The sequence below is a fragment of the Astatotilapia calliptera genome, chromosome 12, assembly GCF_964374335.1.
Source record: "Astatotilapia calliptera chromosome 12, fAstCal68.1, whole genome shotgun sequence".
In the NCBI taxonomy this organism is placed as follows: domain Eukaryota; kingdom Metazoa; phylum Chordata; class Actinopteri; order Cichliformes; family Cichlidae; genus Astatotilapia; species Astatotilapia calliptera.
Genome location: NC_137433.1, coordinates 14,518,056 through 14,537,607, shown reverse-complemented (window position 1 = coordinate 14,537,607; position 19,552 = coordinate 14,518,056). Strand labels below are relative to the sequence as shown.

The 19,552-nt window shown below is 40.2% G+C and overlaps 2 protein-coding genes across 3 annotated transcripts; both read left to right on the top strand.

Annotated features, from left to right (window-relative positions):
• The first annotated feature begins 3,579 nt into the window (after window positions 1-3,579).
• star (steroidogenic acute regulatory protein) lies at window positions 3,580-6,996 on the top strand. The gene is made up of 7 exons (XM_026188642.2): window positions 3,580-4,415; window positions 4,571-4,678; window positions 4,804-4,931; window positions 5,037-5,195; window positions 5,326-5,510; window positions 5,620-5,713; window positions 5,817-6,996. Exons 1-7 carry the CDS (start codon window positions 4,241-4,243, stop codon window positions 5,934-5,936), a joined length of 969 nt encoding a protein of 322 aa, XP_026044427.1. The 5' UTR covers window positions 3,580-4,240; the 3' UTR covers window positions 5,937-6,996.
• Window positions 6,997-11,259: 4,263 nt separating this feature from the next.
• elmod3 (ELMO/CED-12 domain containing 3) lies at window positions 11,260-17,370 on the top strand. 2 transcript variants are annotated; one of them, XM_026187905.2, is made up of 13 exons: window positions 11,260-11,390; window positions 12,507-13,223; window positions 13,992-14,063; window positions 14,177-14,251; window positions 14,337-14,403; window positions 14,757-14,825; window positions 14,929-15,017; window positions 15,226-15,349; window positions 15,474-15,596; window positions 15,714-15,844; window positions 15,977-16,053; window positions 16,161-16,288; window positions 16,807-17,370. In XM_026187905.2, exons 2-13 carry the CDS (start codon window positions 13,122-13,124, stop codon window positions 17,055-17,057), a joined length of 1,308 nt encoding a protein of 435 aa, XP_026043690.1. In that variant the 5' UTR covers window positions 11,260-11,390; window positions 12,507-13,121; the 3' UTR covers window positions 17,058-17,370. The 2 variants fall into 2 exon arrangements, with proteins under 2 accessions (XP_026043690.1, XP_026043691.1); XM_026187906.2 differs by having other exon boundaries at window positions 11,338-11,636.
• The last annotated feature ends 2,182 nt before the right edge of the window (window positions 17,371-19,552 follow it).

Sequence of the window (19,552 nt, the reverse complement as noted above, 5' to 3'; positions counted from 1 at the left end):
TTTTCAGTCACGTTATTCAGCTCCTGCTCAAACTGCACGATTGACTCGCAGGGGTTAGAAGTTGGTAGGTCACGATGCAGGGTCTCACACTATACCGCCCGATGCTCTGATGCGACCTGAGTGCTCACACTGTGCCTCCATAAAATGAAGGTTATAACAGAAAATCTGTCGCTCTCTCTCTCTGTCTTTCACTCACACAGACACACCACCACCATCAACTTTGCTAAATTGCTAATGAAAAACATTGATCAGGCAGCTGTGATTGAGCAGCAGTGTAAATCCAACTATTTTCAGGTTGTTGTGGTCGTGATAATTTTGTGATGCCACATCGAAAAGGCTCGGATGAGCTTTCCAAAGTTCTACAAGTTGTGCCTCCATCGCTTGTGTCCAGATCACACGCTGCACAGCTGTGCTGCTCCATCTTTTTCACGGCGTTTAGTGTTTGCGCTGAGCAGTGTGAGCGGCTGTGGTGACACCCCCACGAGCGATTGATGATCGGGAGCTGGTCGTGAGGTGTTAATCGCTTCTCGTTACCCCACGTATACTACACGACGCACGATGAGGGCCAAAATCGGTCCGATCACCAAATCGGTCGCACGACTCAAAAATCGTCTCAGTGTAAGCCCAGCATTAGAGCAGCAATGTTTGTTCCCTTCAGAGAAAGGAAGAAAAAAAAAGGCTGCAAAAGTATAAGGAGGAATGGGAAAAGGAAAACACCTGGCTGGGAAAATGCATGATAACACATTTAAAGCGCACTGCACTGTGTGCCGGCGCACTTTTTCCATAGGCATGCTTCTAGTGGTGGGCGCATGAAGAACACGAGGGGCGTGAAAGCTCGGGGAACCCTTAACCAATTTTTTGTCCACCAGGCCACGGCAGAAGCAGATATGGTATGTAAACACTGGTTTGTTTTTTTAAACCCTCTGGTTAAGGTTAATATGGGCATGTGCAGTGAATATCAGCGCTATGTGGCCAGAAGTGTGATAATATAATTTATTTTGTGTAATAAACAACTGCAAGGATAGATGATTACAACAAATAGATGACTAATACATAAAAGTAATACATAGATGAATAATGATGATGAGTTATGATGCGTAATCATGGGAACAAGCGGGTTTACAAACAGGAGCAGCTGATTAGCGTTAGAAAAGCTGAAATAATACCTCAACTGAAGCCAATTGTACTAAATGCACTATATGTGCACTGTTACAAGAATATTTTTCGTTCTATTGCTTTCTATTAATTTATATAATTTTAAGTTAAGCAGGACAGAGTTCTTTTAAAGAAAGATTTACTTATATTCTCAAAAGTTAAGCATGACAGGCTTCTGTTTAAGAAAGAGACCTGTTTTACTGTGTTAATGTTGTCATTTTGAGCTAAAAATAAATGGCTAAATGATCATTTGTTTCCCATATGGTCATATCACAAAGAATATGCATCTGCTTAAATCAAATTCAAGTCAAATGGTTAAAAAATAATTTCACACACAAAAAAAAGAGCTACAAAATTCACCACACTGGGAAGGGTGAACTGGGTTGCCCGGCCCTGGCCACGAGGTGTCCCTTATTTATTTTTCAGGGAGTTGGCAACCCTATTTATACGACACTTTTGAAGAACAAAATTCAAGTTAAAATAGCATAAAGAGATTAAACTAAATAAAAACAAGTAAAAATGATAAACAATGTTCTATGAAAACTTTATTTTTTCCAAGACTATTAGGGGAATAACTGTACATCCAGTACATGTCACATATTTACGTTATTCACCACTTTGGTCCTGATTTTATTCAGTATTGTGAATTCACAAGAACAGAAATTTAATGCTGGAGGTTGAGTAATGAGCACAACATCTTTTCGCATAGCCTTTTATGTATCTCATATACCTTTATTTATGCAGAAGTATTCAATCCATATGATATGAAAGTTAAAGAAAAGGAAGAAAAAAATTGTCCTAGTGTCAAGTCAAACAAATGTTGAGGATATTAAGCCGAAATGTTAAAACTGCATTACATCTCATCAGTTAGTAATGACTCCCTGTTCCAGGATCAAAAGCTAGAGCACTGGGGCGATCATGGCAGTTGGCAGTTCATCTTGTAATCGGAAGGTTGCCGGTTCGAGCCCTGGCTCAGACAGTCTTGGTCGTTGTGTCCTTGGGCAAGACACTTCACCTGTTGCCTACTGGTGGTGGTCAGAGGGCCCGGTGGCACCAGTGTCCAGCAGCCTCGCCTCTGTCAGTGCATCCCAGGGCAGCTGTGGCTACAATGTAGCTTGCCATCACCAGTGTGTGAATGACTGAATGTAGTGTAAAGCGCTATACAAATACAGGCCATTTACCATTTCACTTACAGAAATGTACCTTCTTTTAAGACATAGAGTCTGACCCCTTAACCTTTACCAGCCTAGAATCTGCACTGTGTCCACTGTGGCCCAGAAATGGTTAAGACACTAGGAGTGTGTGTTCCCATGGTAAATAAAAAAAAGTCACCCTGCAGAAGGCCAAATGGACTGATAGATGATTCCTGTCATCAAGCCAGAGGGACACAAGGTTGTAGGTTAAGGCTTTTTTGGTAATTTATTTATTTGATAGTGGTGATTTTTTAGGGGGTTTTTTCTGCATGCGTTCCTGTTCACTAATCAGATGACCTGCAACTCACTTGACTGTTCCCCTGACTCTGAGCACATGCTTGACGTGCAGGGCCCACTGAGGCAATATTTCTGTTAGATAGCCAGGGTTTTTCTTGGAAGAAGCAAGCAAGGTTCACGAAACACGTGAGCAGTTTGATAAAATATGTTTTTCACAGATGGTGGTGCAGCATCTGATGATTAACCAAGCCTTCAGGAAGAACTTTTAAGAAAAGTGTGATGTAATGGGCAGGCGGCAAAAGATTCATAGTGAAGTTTGGTTGCTTGCATTAAAATTTTATTGCTCTCTTATTATTGTTTAATCCTAAAGTATGTTATACAAAGTCAGTTTTCCTAGTATAAGGAACGCTTCTGTACATCTGTTTTGTATGAGCTGTTGTCAGAATATCGGCCGTGATAAATACTGTAAATGTAAAAAAGATGTTTAAGGATGTTCAGTTCTCAGCAGCAAATTGTTATTCATACTTCCTGTCAGTTTGCACTTGAACAAAACAAAACATTTTGACACTCTCCCTGTTTCTTCACAGTCAAAACACTCAGAATATGCATTTTTGTCAGAATCACCCACAGTTACGTACTTCCTTCGACCTCAGGGTTACTTTTTGCTCTGGATAACTACAGCTCAGTGCATAGATGTGGTTTTAATGCTTGTTTTATACACATATTGTTGCAAAATCAACCATTTTTGTTCTTAAAAGTTTTTTGTTTTTTTTTTTATCTTTTGCCCTAACGTAAATAAAAATTCCCAAAGGGAAATCATTTAATATGTAATGTAGAGTGTGAAGAAACACAGGGCCGTGGCCTGTGCATCTTCCTTTTATTTGCTCACTGATAAGGAACAATGCTGCCCCACATGGTGACATAGCTAAATGTGGTCTAAACATTTTCTGTAGAAAAAAATATACAACAATAAATCCTAAAAACCTTAAAAAGATTCTCAGAAATAGCCACTGAGATAGTTTATGAAAATCCACCCTATTTATCCATAGCTGAAACCTTTGCAGTTAAGGTCTCTGAGACTTAAAAACACGAGCAAAACCCTTTACAGCAGATGTCTTACGAACATTGTCCATTTAAAGCCATCTTCAAACACATTTTGCTGTTGTTTTTGTTAAAGGGAGCCCAAAGTCTCCAAGCACAACATTAAAGTTAATGTCTGATCATTTCACTCATTTATATTTCCAAGTACCATTCAGGGTTCAGTCATACTGGGAGAAGAAACAAGCCTAACTGAATGGAAAATTTTTGCCCTCAAATTCCAGAGAGTGTTTAGCATGTAATGGGCCATGAAGGGATGGTATGAGTCACTCAGGGTCTCTCGCACTGACCTCTCTTTTGGGTGTTTTCATTGCTGACGAAAGGCTGTTTTTTCCCAGTGTCACCCACTGATATACTAATGTCTGTGTCTGCTTAAGTGAGCGAGGAGGAGGCCTGGATGCTGGACACAATCCCACAGAGTGTTTGTGAGAGTGTGGGGCATTCTTGTTGCGTGCGCGATGCAACCTTGGTGGCATGGCCATTTGTACAGTGAAATGTGTGTGTGTTTATCTGCACAGTGATAGCAAGGCGGCCTTGTGGGCAGTGCTCCTATATATATGGACCCAGGAGCTGGGCCATTTAAAACATTCACAGCTCAGAGAGAGTTTGAATCTCTGCAATCTTCTTGCCTTCACACAGTTTTTTCTCATCGCTCTTCGAAACTGAAAATGCTGCCTGCTACTTTTAAACTGTGTGCTGGCATCTCCTATCGGCACATGAGGAATATGACAGGTGAGTGAACGAATCCACAAATTCATCCACAAATTCCAAGTTGCAGTCTACATGCCAGCCTGATGAGTAAAGAAAAAATGAAGACAGATGTTGTTCGATAATCCTTCTGGAAGTTCTGGTACAGTGACGGAGTATTTTCTGTCTGCGCTTTCCAGGTTTGAGGAAGAATGCCATGGTAGCCATTCATCATGAGCTGTACAAGCTGGCAGGTCCAGGCCCCAGTAACTGGATCAGCCAAGTCCACCGTCGAAACTCTCTTCTCAGTGAGTTGTTGTGATTGTTTCAGTCACTGTAATGCGAAAAAAAAGGTCATGCATGATCAGATTTTTTTAATCATAGAATAAGACATAAACAGGTATAATTCAGATAATTGAAATTTGGTTTTAAGGTTCTCAGATTAAAGAAGAGGGTTACAATGAGGAGGAGATGTCTTATTTGAAACAAGGTGAAGATGCACTGCAAAAGGCCATCAGAATCCTCAGCGAGCAGGACGGCTGGACCACTGAAACTGTTGCTGTGCGTGCATACATTATTGGCATCAAAGTCAAGTGTTTTTGTATTAGCTCCGCTATGAAACTTCACATTTTAACACTTCTCGTCCCCATTCCCTCTCTTCTGCAGGCGAATGGAGACAAGGTCCTGAGCAAAGTGCTACCTCATGTCGGGAAGGTGTTCAAGCTAGAAGTGATGCTGGAGCAACATCCTGATGATCTTTACAAAGAGCTAGTTGGAAATATGGAGCAAATGGGGGAGTGGAACCCAAATGTGAAAGAAGTCAAAGTAAGAAAGTTGAAAAATTAATGGTTATTGCTTCTTTTATTCTGTTATTTTAAAAGCGTACACTTACAACATGTTACACAAATATATCCAGAAATGTTAATTAATGATGCTTTACTTTGGAATTCTCCAGATTCTCCAAAAGATCGGCCAGGACACGATGATCACCCATGAGGTATCCGCAGAGACCCCCGGCAATGTGGTGGGACCCAGGGACTTTGTCAGTGTCCGATGTGCCAAGCGGCGAGGCTCCACCTGCTTCCTGGCAGGAATGTCCACTCAGCACCCAAAGATGCCTGAGCAGAGGGGTGTTGTCAGGTAAGCAATGGGGAGCCATCACTCCGGGGCATTACTTTATGGATGCACAGACTGTTTGCGTGCAGATTATTTTAAAGTGACACTGTCTGTTAATCATTACATTTCTCAGAGCGGAAAACGGGCCAACCTGCATAGTTATGAAGCCCTGCGCTGAAGACCCAAATAAGACCAAATTCACCTGGTTACTAAGTATAGATCTAAAGGTATGAATGATCAAGTTTGCATCTTCCCTTTCACTGGTATTAGATTTGTGTAAAAGCGTCATTTGATTCAAACTGACACTGGTTTTGTCTCTGTTATTGGCAGGGCTGGATCCCAAAGACAATCATAAACAAAGTGCTCGCTCAGACGCAGGTGGACTTTGCCAGCCACCTCAGGAAAAGGATGGCTAACAATGTTTCCGTGGAGATGTCTCCTACCTGGTGACACTGGATGTCTATTGAGCTTTGGCACCAGAGACGTGGCAGAAAAGTAGCCTCTGCTCATTTACAAAAGAAAAAACCCAAAACAAAACTCATATTTATCTGCTTAAACTGCTGCAGTCGGTAAATGTGTGTTTTTCTTTCCCTAAAAAATAGAAAATCTGCCATGATTGTCTCTAACACCAGTCTTACAGACTGTGTGCTTTCATTGTTTTTAACCAGGTTAGGAATCGCCTTTGGCTTTTAGTGTCTCAGGTCCCTTTTTGGGTGTTTTAAAACAACTAGGCTAAAATCCTTCAGAGAGATTCAGTCTCAAACAAGTGCCCTGTAAATATAATGCTACTGATTAAAGGCAGGCGACAGTCATATAATAAAATTGTGGGGTTTTTATAGCACATAATAACACCTTTAAGAGTTCTGATCACAAAGTGAACACTAAACTGCAAAGTGAAGAGAAACTGAATGCCATTTAAAATGTATATCCAGCACCACACCACTATAAACTGCAATGTTGGGTTTGTGGATTACTGATCTTAAGAGTCTGGGTTGGACCTTTCACCTGTGGCTCTGGTGTTGTTCACTCCTTGTTGTTTTCTTTTCTAAATTTGATCAGGCCAAGCTTGGAGAATTTATCTGTTAAATTTGAAAAGTCACAGAGATTGGAATTCTCTTTTGGGAAAACACGATTTAGTCATTTCCCCTTGAACAGAATGTTTTAAGTCTGATTCAGGTACTCATCAGCAAGCATGTAAAAAATGAATATTAAAACAATTTAAAACTGTAAAAGGAAATAGAAAAATAATAATCATGTCACAATTTCACTGGCCTCAATGACTCAGCGTCCTGGTAAGACCTTCTGCAAAAGTCAGTGTATGCTTTCTGACATATTCATACATCGTCATCATCATCCCACTTTGGCAGAAAACAGTCATTTATTGCCCCTACCTCTTCTGCGAAATTGCACTGTTATTTCATTGTTTTATTTATTGATATTTTGCAGATGTATTTGGCTATGAGCTATTGTAACATAAAGCGGTGTTGAATAAATGACAGTAGAATCATTAGGGTGTGTGTTTTTGTGCTTTTTATTATGCTGTTGATGAATGATTTCTCTGCTCTTTCCTGTTGGGAAAAAACAGATAACATTAAACACTTTAAGTGCCATTTGCTTGACTTTTTTATTTGATCACAGAGATTTTTAAAAAATGACAGAAATTCAAATCCCAGTAACGGAAAAAACACACACAAGTAAAACACCAAGCTCAACATGAAACCAAAACTCCTCTTTTAAATAGCACAGCAATAATGATAAGAATTATTCCTCTTTGACGGGGAGGCGATGGATGGATTTAGAGGCTCTTTTTAAACCCGTGATGAATGTAGCTCATGAAAAATGTCTTCCTATCCCTTGATGAGTTTTCAGGCTGAGCGTTTGCCAGAACGAGCAGGTGTTTGGCCACTCCGAAATGTAAGGAGTCCAGCAGCTAGCAGTCCTATGCGAGCCAGCAGCACATTCCCCAAGATCAAGTAACAGTGGATTTCAGCCCAAACAGGAAATCTCTCCTCCATTACTGCCAGTTGTGTAACATTTTGCCTATTCTGTGTAGTTTTAGTTGATCCAAAATGTTTTGTAACTGCTCATTTTCTTGGCAGGGCAGATAGCAGGGACCTGGATTAGTTTAATTGCAGAGTATAGGTCTGACTTCCCATTTCTAATAAAAAATATATTAACCTGTGCTACTCGGGATGATGCGGTTATGTCATGCCACTAAAGCCTTAGTTTAGAGTGTGAGGTCAAATGGGAGCCATTTTCAAATTCCCCCATAGGGCTTTTTGAGAAATCCGGGGGTCCAGTTTGGTTGCATATAACTGCATGCACTTAAATTTTTAAAGCATAGCATCCCCAAGTGCAGCTTGTTTACCGCATACCAAATGTTCCGGGGGTAAGTAGATGTAATGTGAGTTGTAGCCATTTAGAGATAGTCTTTCACTAAAAAGAAAAAATTCTTGGATTCTTGGATAGGAAAGAGGAAATTATCCAGTGCAGATAAGCTGTGTAACCAGGAAGACTAAAAAAAGAAAAAAATATCTCCTTGGCACTGACAGCCTTGATTTTTTTTTTCAAACCCATTTCCATCTGTGTGCCCTCGTGTGGTCTAAATTGAAGTCTGAATTTTAGGCGCATTCTTTCATCTTATAGAAAGGGAGAAAGTGCCAAGTCAAAAGTAAATTAGAATTTTCAGAACCTTATTTTATTATTTCTGTTTTCGTTTTTCCTTTTTATTTCTTTTCGGAATAGATTTTTATTTTTTATTTTTTACTACATATTGAGCAAGAAAAAGGAGCGAGAATCAAAGGTAACGGAAGGCGTCTCGATGTCCCACAGATCCTGTATACCTGAGCTCGAGAATGCGATGACGTAATGAAGATAGAGTCGGACAGGAAACCACAATTCCCAAGATGCACTCGAAATTACCGGTGTTGTGCCCAAAAGTGATTGTCTGCCAGATAGTGATTGCCGTCCGCGGGAGCGCGCGCAGCTGCTTAAAGCTGCAGCGCCCGGATTACTTGCGTTGCCAGCTACTTCCGTGCAACTGATATAACGTGGGGGAAAAACCCCCAAACACATTTATGCCTTTGTTATTAGGCAAAGGTATGCATTTATGGAGCTTTAACGTTTCTTGTAACCGAATTATGACGCTTATCAGAAGGTTGCTTTCAGTGTGTAGCGCAGTCACGAATGACTACACGCATCACGATGGAATAATTAATGCCTACAGGTTTAGTACGTCTACTCTCGTTGTTCATATTTGTTATAAGACTGTCGAATAGTAGTTAAAACAATAAAGACCTATTGTGCCAGTATCACCATGACTCTTTCTTGTTTGTTCAGAATAACGACTGAGAACATGGCATTTTAGCGCTACCAAAAAGTGATTGTGGCCTATAACTTGTCACTGAAACAATATTTCGGCTTCAAACTTGTTGGATATATTCCAGAAGGGTTACATGTGATATATTATATCCCAAAAACTCTCCAAGAACTGCTGAATAACTTGTACAGGAACAATAAAACTGATAATATGCAATTTCCAACCTGCCAAAAAGCGATTGTGGTCTATAACTTGTCACTGAAACAATGTTTCTGCTTCAAACTTGGTGGATGTCTTTCAGAAGGGTCCTATGTGACATGTTATATCTCAAACACTCTCCAAGAACTGCTGAAAAACTTTTAAAATAACATTAATACCGATAATATGTCATTTTCAACCTGCCAAAAAGTGATTGTGGACTATAACTTGTCACTGACATACTATTTCTTCTTCAAACTTGGTGGATGTTATCCAAAAGGGTTACATGTGACACATTATATCTCAAACAGTCTCTAAGGACTGTTGAATAACTATTAAAGGACCATTACGCCATTTTCAAGCTGCCAAAAAGTGATTGTGGACTATATCTTGTCACTGAAATACTATTTCTGCTTCAAACTTGGTGGATGTCATTCAGAAGGGTCATATGTCAAATATTACATCTCAAACAGTCCCTCAGAACTGCTAAATTACCATTAAGGAACAATAAAACTGACAATATGCAATTTTCAACCTGCCAAAAAGTGATTGTGGCCTATATCTTGTCACTGAAACAATATTTCTGCTTCAAACTTGTTGGGTATCATCCAAAAGGATCATATGTGGCACATCATATCCCAAACAGTCTCTAAGAAATGCTGAATAACTTTTAAAGGAACATTAACATTGATAATATGCCATTTTAAGCCTGCCAAAAAGTGATTACCACCTATATCTTGTCACTGAAAAAATGTTTCTGCTTCAAAATTGTTGGATATCATCCAGAAGGGTTACATGTGACATATTATATCCCAAACACTCTCCAAGAACTGCTGAAAAACTTTTAAAAGAACATTAATACCGATAATATGTCATTTTCAACCTGTGCATAAAACGTCAAATTTCAAAAATGTTGTAATTCAAAAATAATACAAAAAAAGGATAATGGCCAAATGGAAACAGGTGGGAGGAGATCTGCTTAAACACATTAGGAACACCAAGTAATAGGAAAGACAAAACAAACGGTAATAAAAATGTCATTCCAATACAGCACTTATTAATTGAAACGAAAACCAAAAACACACACAGCAACACGAACATAAATTAATGAATTAATAAACAACCAATAAATATTATAGGAGACATTTATTGGTTGTTTATTTGTTTATTAATTCATTAATTTATGTTCGTGTTGCTGTGTGTGTTTCTGTGTTGTTCACAACATTAGAGTTCAGCTTTGATTGCAATTTGTTTGTAGGATTATTCAATTATTTTGTGGTTCCTAACATGTTAGCATAGTTACTGTATGCAAAGAATTAATATATATGTTGTTCCATGGTTTACTGGTGTTGAGCTTCCGCTATACCCCCTGTTTCTGGTCTATTTGTTAGTTTATTTTAACTGGTGGTTTCTTCTTTACTTGGATGTAATTGTTATTTGTTTTTGGTTTTCGTTTCAATTAATAACCCTTTTGGATGACATCCACCAAGTTTGAAGCAGAAACATTGTTTCAGTGACAAAATATAGGCCACAATCGCTTTTTGGCAGGCTGAAAATGGCATATTATCAATGTTAATGTTCCTTTACAGGTTATCCAGCAGTTCTAAGAGACTGTTTGAGATGTAATATTTGACATATGAGCCTTCTGAATGACATACGCCAAGTTTGAAGCAGAAATATTGTTTCAGTGACAAGTTATAGACCACAATCACTTTTTGGCAGGTTGGAAATTGCATATTATCAGTTTTATTGTTCCTGTACAAGTTATTCAGCAGTTCTTGGAGAGTTTTTGGGATATAATATATCACATGTAACCCTTCTGGAATATATCCAACAAGTTTGAAGCCGAAATATTGTTTCAGTGACAAGTTATAGGCCACAATCACTTTTTGTTAGCGCTAAAATGCCATGTTCTCAGTCGTTATTCTGAACAAACAAGAAAGAGTCATGGTGATACTGGCACAATAGGTCTTTAACTACTATTCGACAGTCTTATAACAAATATAACAAATATGAACAACGAGAGTAGACATACTAAACCTGTAGGCATTAATTATTCCATCGTGATGCGTGTAGTCATTCGTGACTGCGCTACACACTGAAAGCAACCTTCTGATAAGCGTCATAATTCGGTTACAAGAAACGTTAAAGCTCCATAAATGCATACCTTTGCCTAATAACAAAGGCATAAATGTGTTTGGGTTTTTTCCCCCACGTTATATCAGTTGCACGGAAGTAGCTGGCAACGCAAGTAATCCGGGCGCTGCAGCTTTAAGCAGCTGCGCGCGCTCCCGCGGACGGCAATCACTTTCTGGCAGACAATCACTTTTCGACACAACAGGGGGAAGGGAAGCTGAGATTGGAGGGAGAAACAATCATAAACTGAGGTACTTTTAAAATGCTTCATATCACGTAATATTTTCAGACAGGCCGCGGGACGCAATGTTTCTGCTGCATTTGCCGGAACTTGGAGACAAAAGCAGATTTATTCTCGTGTTGCTGTTGGATTTGGGGACAGACCCCCCCTCCATCCCTGTTACAGTTCAGCAGAGCTACTGCTAGCCCGTTAGTTAGCCTGGCAGCTGGCTTTTCGTGTGTCAAAACCTAACTAGGACTGGAGTCCTTAAATGCAGGTGATTGTTTTATATACGAATTAAAATGTTGTGGTGTTTGCCGTAAATTTCGGCGGACTTGCATGCAGTATATGCGCCGTGGCATTCTCCGTTTGAGGTGAAGCTGTAGCTGCGTCTTTGTGCCTGCGGGGTTGCTAGCTGACATAATGCTAGCTTTTCGGTTGCTACAGATAATGGTAGCTGTCAGAGCGGCGGAGCGTTACTGTAGGCAGCTGTCACCTCACTAAGCTGAACTTATTCGCTAGTTTTTTGTTGTTGTTTTTTTTTTTTGTCGCGGCTGTGTGTTTGATTTCTGTAGTGCTATCCTTTTATTTTAAAATTGCTGTGATTTTTTTTTTTTTTTTTTTTTTTTAAACGGATGGGAAAGTGTGCAGAGCTTTTGCTTTAGTAAAAGTAGCAATATTACGCTGTAAAAAAGTAAACAAAAAGAAAGAAGGAAAAAAGAAAAGAGTAGTTAAAGTCATGCATTGAAAATGTTCTTGAGATATAAGTATGAAAACCAGTGCTTGGGAGGAGGTATTTATTTTACACCACGCAATATACTCTGACCCTCCCACACAGAGACAACATTGGAAGAAACAGGGTCTTCAGTTCAGGTATTAGATTTTTTTTTTCACAGCAAAATAATTTGGCCCATCCTAACAGGTAAACGCATAAGTGAACTATTTTTGTTCCAGGTGTTGTGATGTATTGTGACTTAAAGGATACGTGATGAACCTTTGCTTGTTTTATTGTTTTTGATATGATGAGCCAAACGTGCTGGGAAGAACCCATAATTCTGTGTCTTTGTCGCCTGTTGGTTGGTTTTTCTGTTACTTTTGTGTAGCCATTTATTAACTTTGCGTTTTTAAACCACTGCCTTTCACACAGTGTCTCCTGCCATACAACAACTCTTCATGACCCCACATCTCGTTGCACAGCTGGAGTTCGGATGTTCGATGCCATTTCACGTGAGGCCAGAGACGTAGGGCTGCTTCGGTGCTTGTGAATACTGCCTGGGATACTTTGGATTTATCTTAAGTGCCAAAGTGATGAAGTGTCTCGGACAGGGAGAGCCCAGCCCTGAACAGGAATGTCATTATTCAGGTTTCGGGCACCTCTGGAGGGGCTAAAGAGAGCAGGGCTGGTCAGTGGTGGAGAGAAAAGAGGCAGGTTTCCAGGCAACTTGTGTATTGATGGGTAGCCATTTCCTCCAGTCAGCTCTCGTGGACTGATATCTGTAGATTCCTGTCAGCATCCATACTCGTGGTTAGACTGGCATCGAAAACCACACAACTATTGCTCTTGCGTGAATATGATGTTCAAACAACACTTTTTTTTCCTGCCGGCGACACCTTTCTAAAATCGACCAGGTGACTGTGGATGTCGTGTTGTCTACATATATGAGGGGAAAATGATAAACGCATAGATACTTGCAGTAGCTACAAGTGTGTGCAGCTGAAGCCATGGTGGCCCTTGCATCAACTCATCAGCCAATCTCAGTTTATGACTTCAGAAGTCTTTAGAGGCCAGGATCAGAAACAAGTTCAGCAGACAACGCGCTCACATGCAATGGAAGAAGACATTGATGTCGCCTCCCGCATTGAGGTAACCTTATTTGACCTTTGTTTTAATCTCATTCCAGTGTTTAGATTTACAGGAACTTAAAACCATTAAAACCGAAAGCAGCACCTGCCGTGTTGGTCAACAAAACAGAAGTACTGCCGTCTGACCATTGTTGCTACGGAGATTTTTATTGTTCTCAGAGGAATCATTTTTCCCTTCCTGCCCTGCACTTTTGTTTAATGTCACATGATGTGCTTTAAGTCCTTATGTCTTATGTGTTTAACCTAAGGTCTAAGGTCAAGGTCCTTTCTGTTATCAGTGGCAGCTGACAGCGCATTTCCTTTATCCCCAGCTTGGTTTCCTAGCCAAAACATTACCTCTAACTCCCTGGCCTCTTTGCTGTCCTTGTGTACAGTTTCATTTGTAAACAGTTGGATCAGTAAGTGTGTTTGCAATTTCGGTGCAACATAAGTCAGGTTATTGCCATTTTCCCCAGTGGATGTGCACCCTTAAATTATTTTCATAGTTTTTAAGCATAAGTGTGCCTCACACAAGAAGCATCCCAGTAAAAGTGGCATGTTTCCAAGCAGGCCACTTTCAAAAGGATACCTGTTATTTAATTTGGCCTATTATACTAAATATTTCACTGTTTAAATTTTTTTTTAATCATATGTGTATTAGTTTTCAGGAATTGCATATGGCCTCCAGTAATAATGTGTTGCTCTGTCATGGAGGGGGTGAATGCTGCACTGTTTTTACATTGTGTTTTTCTGATGCACCTGTTCTGTGCTGCTGCTGCTCTGCTGTTAGGGTCTAAATGGTTTGTCTCATGAATGTAAACCATTAGAGGAGATAACCAATGGACACTCCAATCATAAGCCTGTGAGTACACTTAAAAATCACTTCTCATTGATTCATTCTCATTAGATTTTGCTTGTGTTGTGTCCTTTTAAAAAAATCTACATATTGTCTTCTTTTTTTTTTTTGCTTTATAGATCATGAATGGACTGGTTATTGGTCATAATGTCAAAGACCACACCAATGGCAGCGCACCACTCAGATCTCTGCCGGTAATTAAAGCCTATTGTTACTGTCTGACTTCAAACAGCACGCCACTTCCTTGAATTTAATGTCTCCAAATATTTTATTTTCCAGATTTCAGCATTAAAACAGAATGGTCTTCTGCAAACCCTGGCAGCTGGAGACCAGCCCAAGCCTGAAGGTAACATGAACAACCTTGATTTTTGTCTCACATCCTCTTCTCGTGTGTGTGTGTGTGTGTGTGTGCGTGTGCGCGCGCGTGCGTGCGTGCGCGTGCGTCCTAGATACAGAGCAATTATTGCAGGTAACACCTGACCCAGGAGTTATGGTTGCCTGGGTTTAGGAAGCACAGGAGGCACCCTGGAGGGTGCAGGTCTGTTAGACAAGAAGGATTCATGACAGGGGATTGACTGGGTGGACGTCACCATAGCAAAATAGCTCACCCTGTTGGAGTGCTAAGTTAAAGCTGTGAACCAAATGAAGCTGTTTGTTGAATTGGCACGTTTTCTTTCTTCAACTTTGTTTTGTTTACAGATGATAAGGAAAATGTGGAGTTGGAAAAGGCCAGGCAGGAGTGGGAGGCTCTAGAGCACACCCAGCCAGGTCAGATAAATCTTGCCGTTTGTAGGAGAATGATAATGACTTTGCTGATTTTTGGTCTGTTAGTTGATGGTATAATAATATAACTGTAATATTGATCTCCCAGCTCTCACTGAGGACTTTAACCCAACCCCACTTATCCCCTTCAATGAAGCCCTGCAGTACTTTCAGACCACAGACCTTGGGGATTTGCTGGTAAGGAATGCTAAAAACAAAACTGCAAAGAAAGTAGAATGACAAACAGAGGAAATCTGAATTAGATCTTATTCATAAAAATCACTAGTCTTAAGTGTAGTAAATAGAAAAATATAAAGTATGAGAATGATGATGCATTTGAAAACAAATAAATACATTGTTTTAATGAGTACACTTTTTCAAATTTTTCCTCAATGTCCACCTGCAGAAGAACATCCAGCCAACCATTCGCAGGACTGGTCTGGCTGCGATCACACACTTCCTCTTTGGACCTCCGCGACTTCACAGGGAGCTCCTGGAGGAGAGAGATCTCGTCTTTGCCATTGCACAGTGTGAGTGTGTGTTAGAAGGGTCTGTTTGGTCTAAACATCACACAAGTAGTTAAAACTCCTTAAGTGTTTCCAAAAACAAAAATTGGGTCTTTTGCACATGTGTGTTTTACTTTTCTTTACACAGGCCCTGTTGACAACAGCCAAACGGTCCACATGCGTGTCCTCCAGACCATTTATAAGAAGCTGATTGGCAGCAAGTTGGACTGTCCACGGTATGGCGTACACTGGGAAAACATTGGCTTTCAGGGTAAGACACTCTCTATTTTGTTGTAAAAAGGTAGTTCTCAATTCATAATTAATAATATGACATCACTCCTGTGCTAACATCATGCTGCTTTGCCTTTATTTACTTTCTTTACTGCAGGTACAGACCCTGCCACTGACCTACGTGGCACTGGATTCCTGGGACTGATGCATACTCTATATTTTGTGATGGACCCAGAGACTCTACCCTTGGCTAGAGACATCTACAAATTATCACAACACCCGACACAGGTGTTACCTGGCAGTAAAATTTACTCTCACAAGGCAGCTTGTTCAAGCCAAAGTGGGAAAATGTGTTCATTTGATTTAATGATTGTCCCTTACTGCTTTAACAATAATTCATTGTGTTTTTGTCTGTTTTAGAACTTTCCATTTAGTGTGATGTCAATCAACATGACCCGCATCGCTCTGCAAGTACTAAGAGAGGAGGCCTTGTCCAAGTGAGACTCATATTTGTTTTGTTTTGTTTTTTTAATTATCCCATTTTCAGAAGTGTGTTTGATGGGTGTCACGACACCCTCTGTCCTTTGTGTTTTGTTCATACCAGGGAGTGTAATCGTCGTCAGCAAGTGGTCGGCGTGCTGAACGAATTCTACGTTGCCACGTATCTGCACCTTTATCAACTGTGGAAGACCCAGCAGAAGACCATCGCTGACTCTGGCTTTGTTCTGAAAGGTTGTGCTTATAATCACACTAATGCTACCTCTTACTTGTGATGCTGCAGTCAGAAGCCAATTGGCACAAAGACTGGAAACCTCAGAAAATTAATCTGCTTTAAAGGGCAAAGTAAAAAAAAAAAAAAAAAATACAGGTCCAAGGTCAGCCTGTTACAAAGCCTTTTGTCAGATGGCAACCTGTGATTTTTACATTTCTGTTTTCATATCCTTAACACAGATGAGATTATTGAACTTTTTCAATAATTGGTTATTGGTTAGTGAACTGTTTCACACACCGTTGATAGTTTTCCTCTTACCTAAGCTGCAGCTTTTGGCTTCATATTTAGAGACAAATATGTGATTGGTATCATTGTTTGAAAGCAACACTCAGCATCTAAGCAAATATGGGATTTCCCAAATGTCAAGAGTCTTCCTTTAGTCTAAGTTAGGGGTCTATCCATTGAATTCCACACTGGAAAAAACACATATTACCATTCCTCCGCAAATCTCACATTTTCTGTATTTCGTAACCTTCAGAGGTGGAGCTGTTTGCCAAAAAGAACCCCAAGCAGATGCTGCGCCGGCTAGAGGTCTTCCTGAAAGAGAGGCGGGCAGGTGGAATCCCCCGTGGGACGTCACCAGACCCTGTGGCTCAACAGCCTTCTCCCAGCCTGGGGGAGCGAGGGGCCAAAGCTGGCACTGCACAGGCACGCAAGGGAAAGGAGATGCACTTCACAGGAGTGTGTGATCTACCGCCAGACATGGAGGGAGAGGCCAGACTGATCTAAGCTAGACTCTATGCGAGTGTTTCTGTGTGTGTGAGTCTATCTATTACTTTATGTGCGAGTGGCTTACTCGGAGCTAGAAGAAGAGCCCCACAAGACCATGATCTAGAACCTGCTATCTGAACCTTATCAAACACTTCCACTCCTTCCGTTGTTGCTGGGGTGCTGCACTTTGATCAGATTATGCTAGGGGATCTTTCAGAGTTATGTTTGAGTTTTGTTATTAACTTATTTATTAAGCATGGGTGCATAGAACAGATATAAAGAGGTCAGAAACTCAAGATGTCACAAAAACAAAATAAAGTGAATATTTGCACTTTTCTGTGGATTTTGTAGCCAAATCAATAGCTGCCAAATTATTGTGGTTGAAGTCTACCTGTCTAAAAGTACAAAATATACACAATTTTGCTCCAAGGATCTCTTATCCAGGTTATCTAAATGTTATAGAGAAGCATGGCAGAGAGTGTCTTTTTTTTTTTCCCCCAAAGGCTTGGCATTCTTCTTTGCACCAAAATACTGCTCCGTCACATGCAATGTAACTGAAGAGCAGCGATGACTGGTATGTTGTTAAAGGCTCTGTTGAAATTATGGTAATACAAGATAAAATGAACTAGTCTGAATCCCTGCTTTAGAGAATACAATAGCAGGTTTTCCATTAGTTTGAGTGGGAAGAGGAAGATGGAAAATGTTAATAGATACTGGTTTCACAGCTACACTGTAGGCTTTGAATGCAGCTTACTTTAAAGGTCTGATCACCTTGCATTTGCTGTTGGTGTGAATGGCATATGTCATTTGGACATCAGTCGAAATGTGAGGTTGTAGTCAGTTTTAAGTAGGTGTCTGTTGCCAGAGGTCTAATAGACTAGGTCCAGAGCTCCCACTTAATATGGGGGAATATATTTTAAATAATATATAAAAACATATAAAGTGTATGTGTGTGTTTATCTATTTATATAGATAAACTATATATTAGTCCTTTATTAAGGGACAGCTGTCCCTTTAATCATAACGTTACAGTTGTGTGTCAAAACACTTCAGAATTCTGTTACCAGACTAATGGCTTGGTGATGGTGAGAACGGTTTGAACACTATGAAATTCCACCAGAACAAAATTCTTAAGTCTCTGCTTTTCCTGGTTAAAGCAAAGGAGACACTTTGGCTTCAGCTTGGTCCCAGCTGTAGCCGAAGCTCTGGTTTGAGCTTTCTTACATTCCGTTAAAAAGCATGCGATTGTAAATTTTTTTTATTTTTTTTTTATTTTTTGACCAGTTTGAAAATTTATTCCAGTGTGTATGAGTGTGTGTCTGTGTGTGGATGCATGTGTGGTTAAAAACAAATGAGCTGATATTGATGAAGGGCGCCTCTCCCAGGAGATGTATGCTACAGTATGCAATCCCAGCTCTTACTCTAAGATTATCAAAACGCTAGTGCCGTGTGATGATAGAAATCGTTCCTAACTTCAGGGTTTGTGCACTTGTGCAAGCGAATGTGTGTGAGTATGTTTGTATGTGTGTTTCATATGACAGGAACTGACTACAGATGGGGTGCTTTCCTCTGCACACAATAAGCCAGCTTTACTAAGTACTTGATCCATCAAGCTGCATAGATGGTACTTCTGTCATTTTAAAAATGGTTCATAACATTTGTGAAGACAATATTTCTCCTAAAACAAACGACACACAGACACACACAACCTTTGGTTTGCGTTTTTAAATAATCAAATGTTGGTTCCAGGCACAGCTGGTTGCAAGCAGCTCTGTGGGCTGAAATGGGTAGAGCTCCTCAGCAAAGCTGGTTCCTGCTTTGTGCTAATGTGAATCAGTCCTCCATCTTTGTAGTCTCAATCTGTAGCATGTTCAGGTAGCACTAGTACTGTAGCATCCTATAGCCTCCTCCTCTTCGTAAAAGCTTGTTGATGTCGCGTCTCAGTTACAGTCTGTAGTGTTAATGAGTGCGCAAACTGTTATTACTATAGCACATACATTTCTTTCTTTTTTTTCCCTTTTTTTTGCGAAGCCTCCTCGAGTAGATGCACATTTAGGTGGCACAGCGTGTGTTTTGTAGAGATGTGGGCTAGGCTCGATATGTTTCTGAGCTCAAACTTGTCTTCTAAGAAGGTGATAGTAAACCCGGTGCCTACATCCAAGCAGAGCTATGCGGGGCAGAGTGCAGGTTTGTCCTCTTACTTTTGTCTTTCATTCGAGCCATCGTGCCACGGTAGACTTTATTCATTTGTGTGACACAGTACGCAGAGTTAATGTTACCCCTAAAACATGCCAAATTAATTAATATATACTGTTAAATGCACAGGCATGTGAGTTTTCGATGTCGGCATCTATTCAGACAATTGTCCATCGCCAACTTGCATTCTTCTCGTCCACCGTACAACTTCAAAAGTGAGCTGATGTAGTTTTTCCAATTGTTTGCAAGTGTTTTGATCGATCAGGAAAATTTGCACTGTTGTAGATATTTGATAGTATGTGTGACGTATGCAAGAG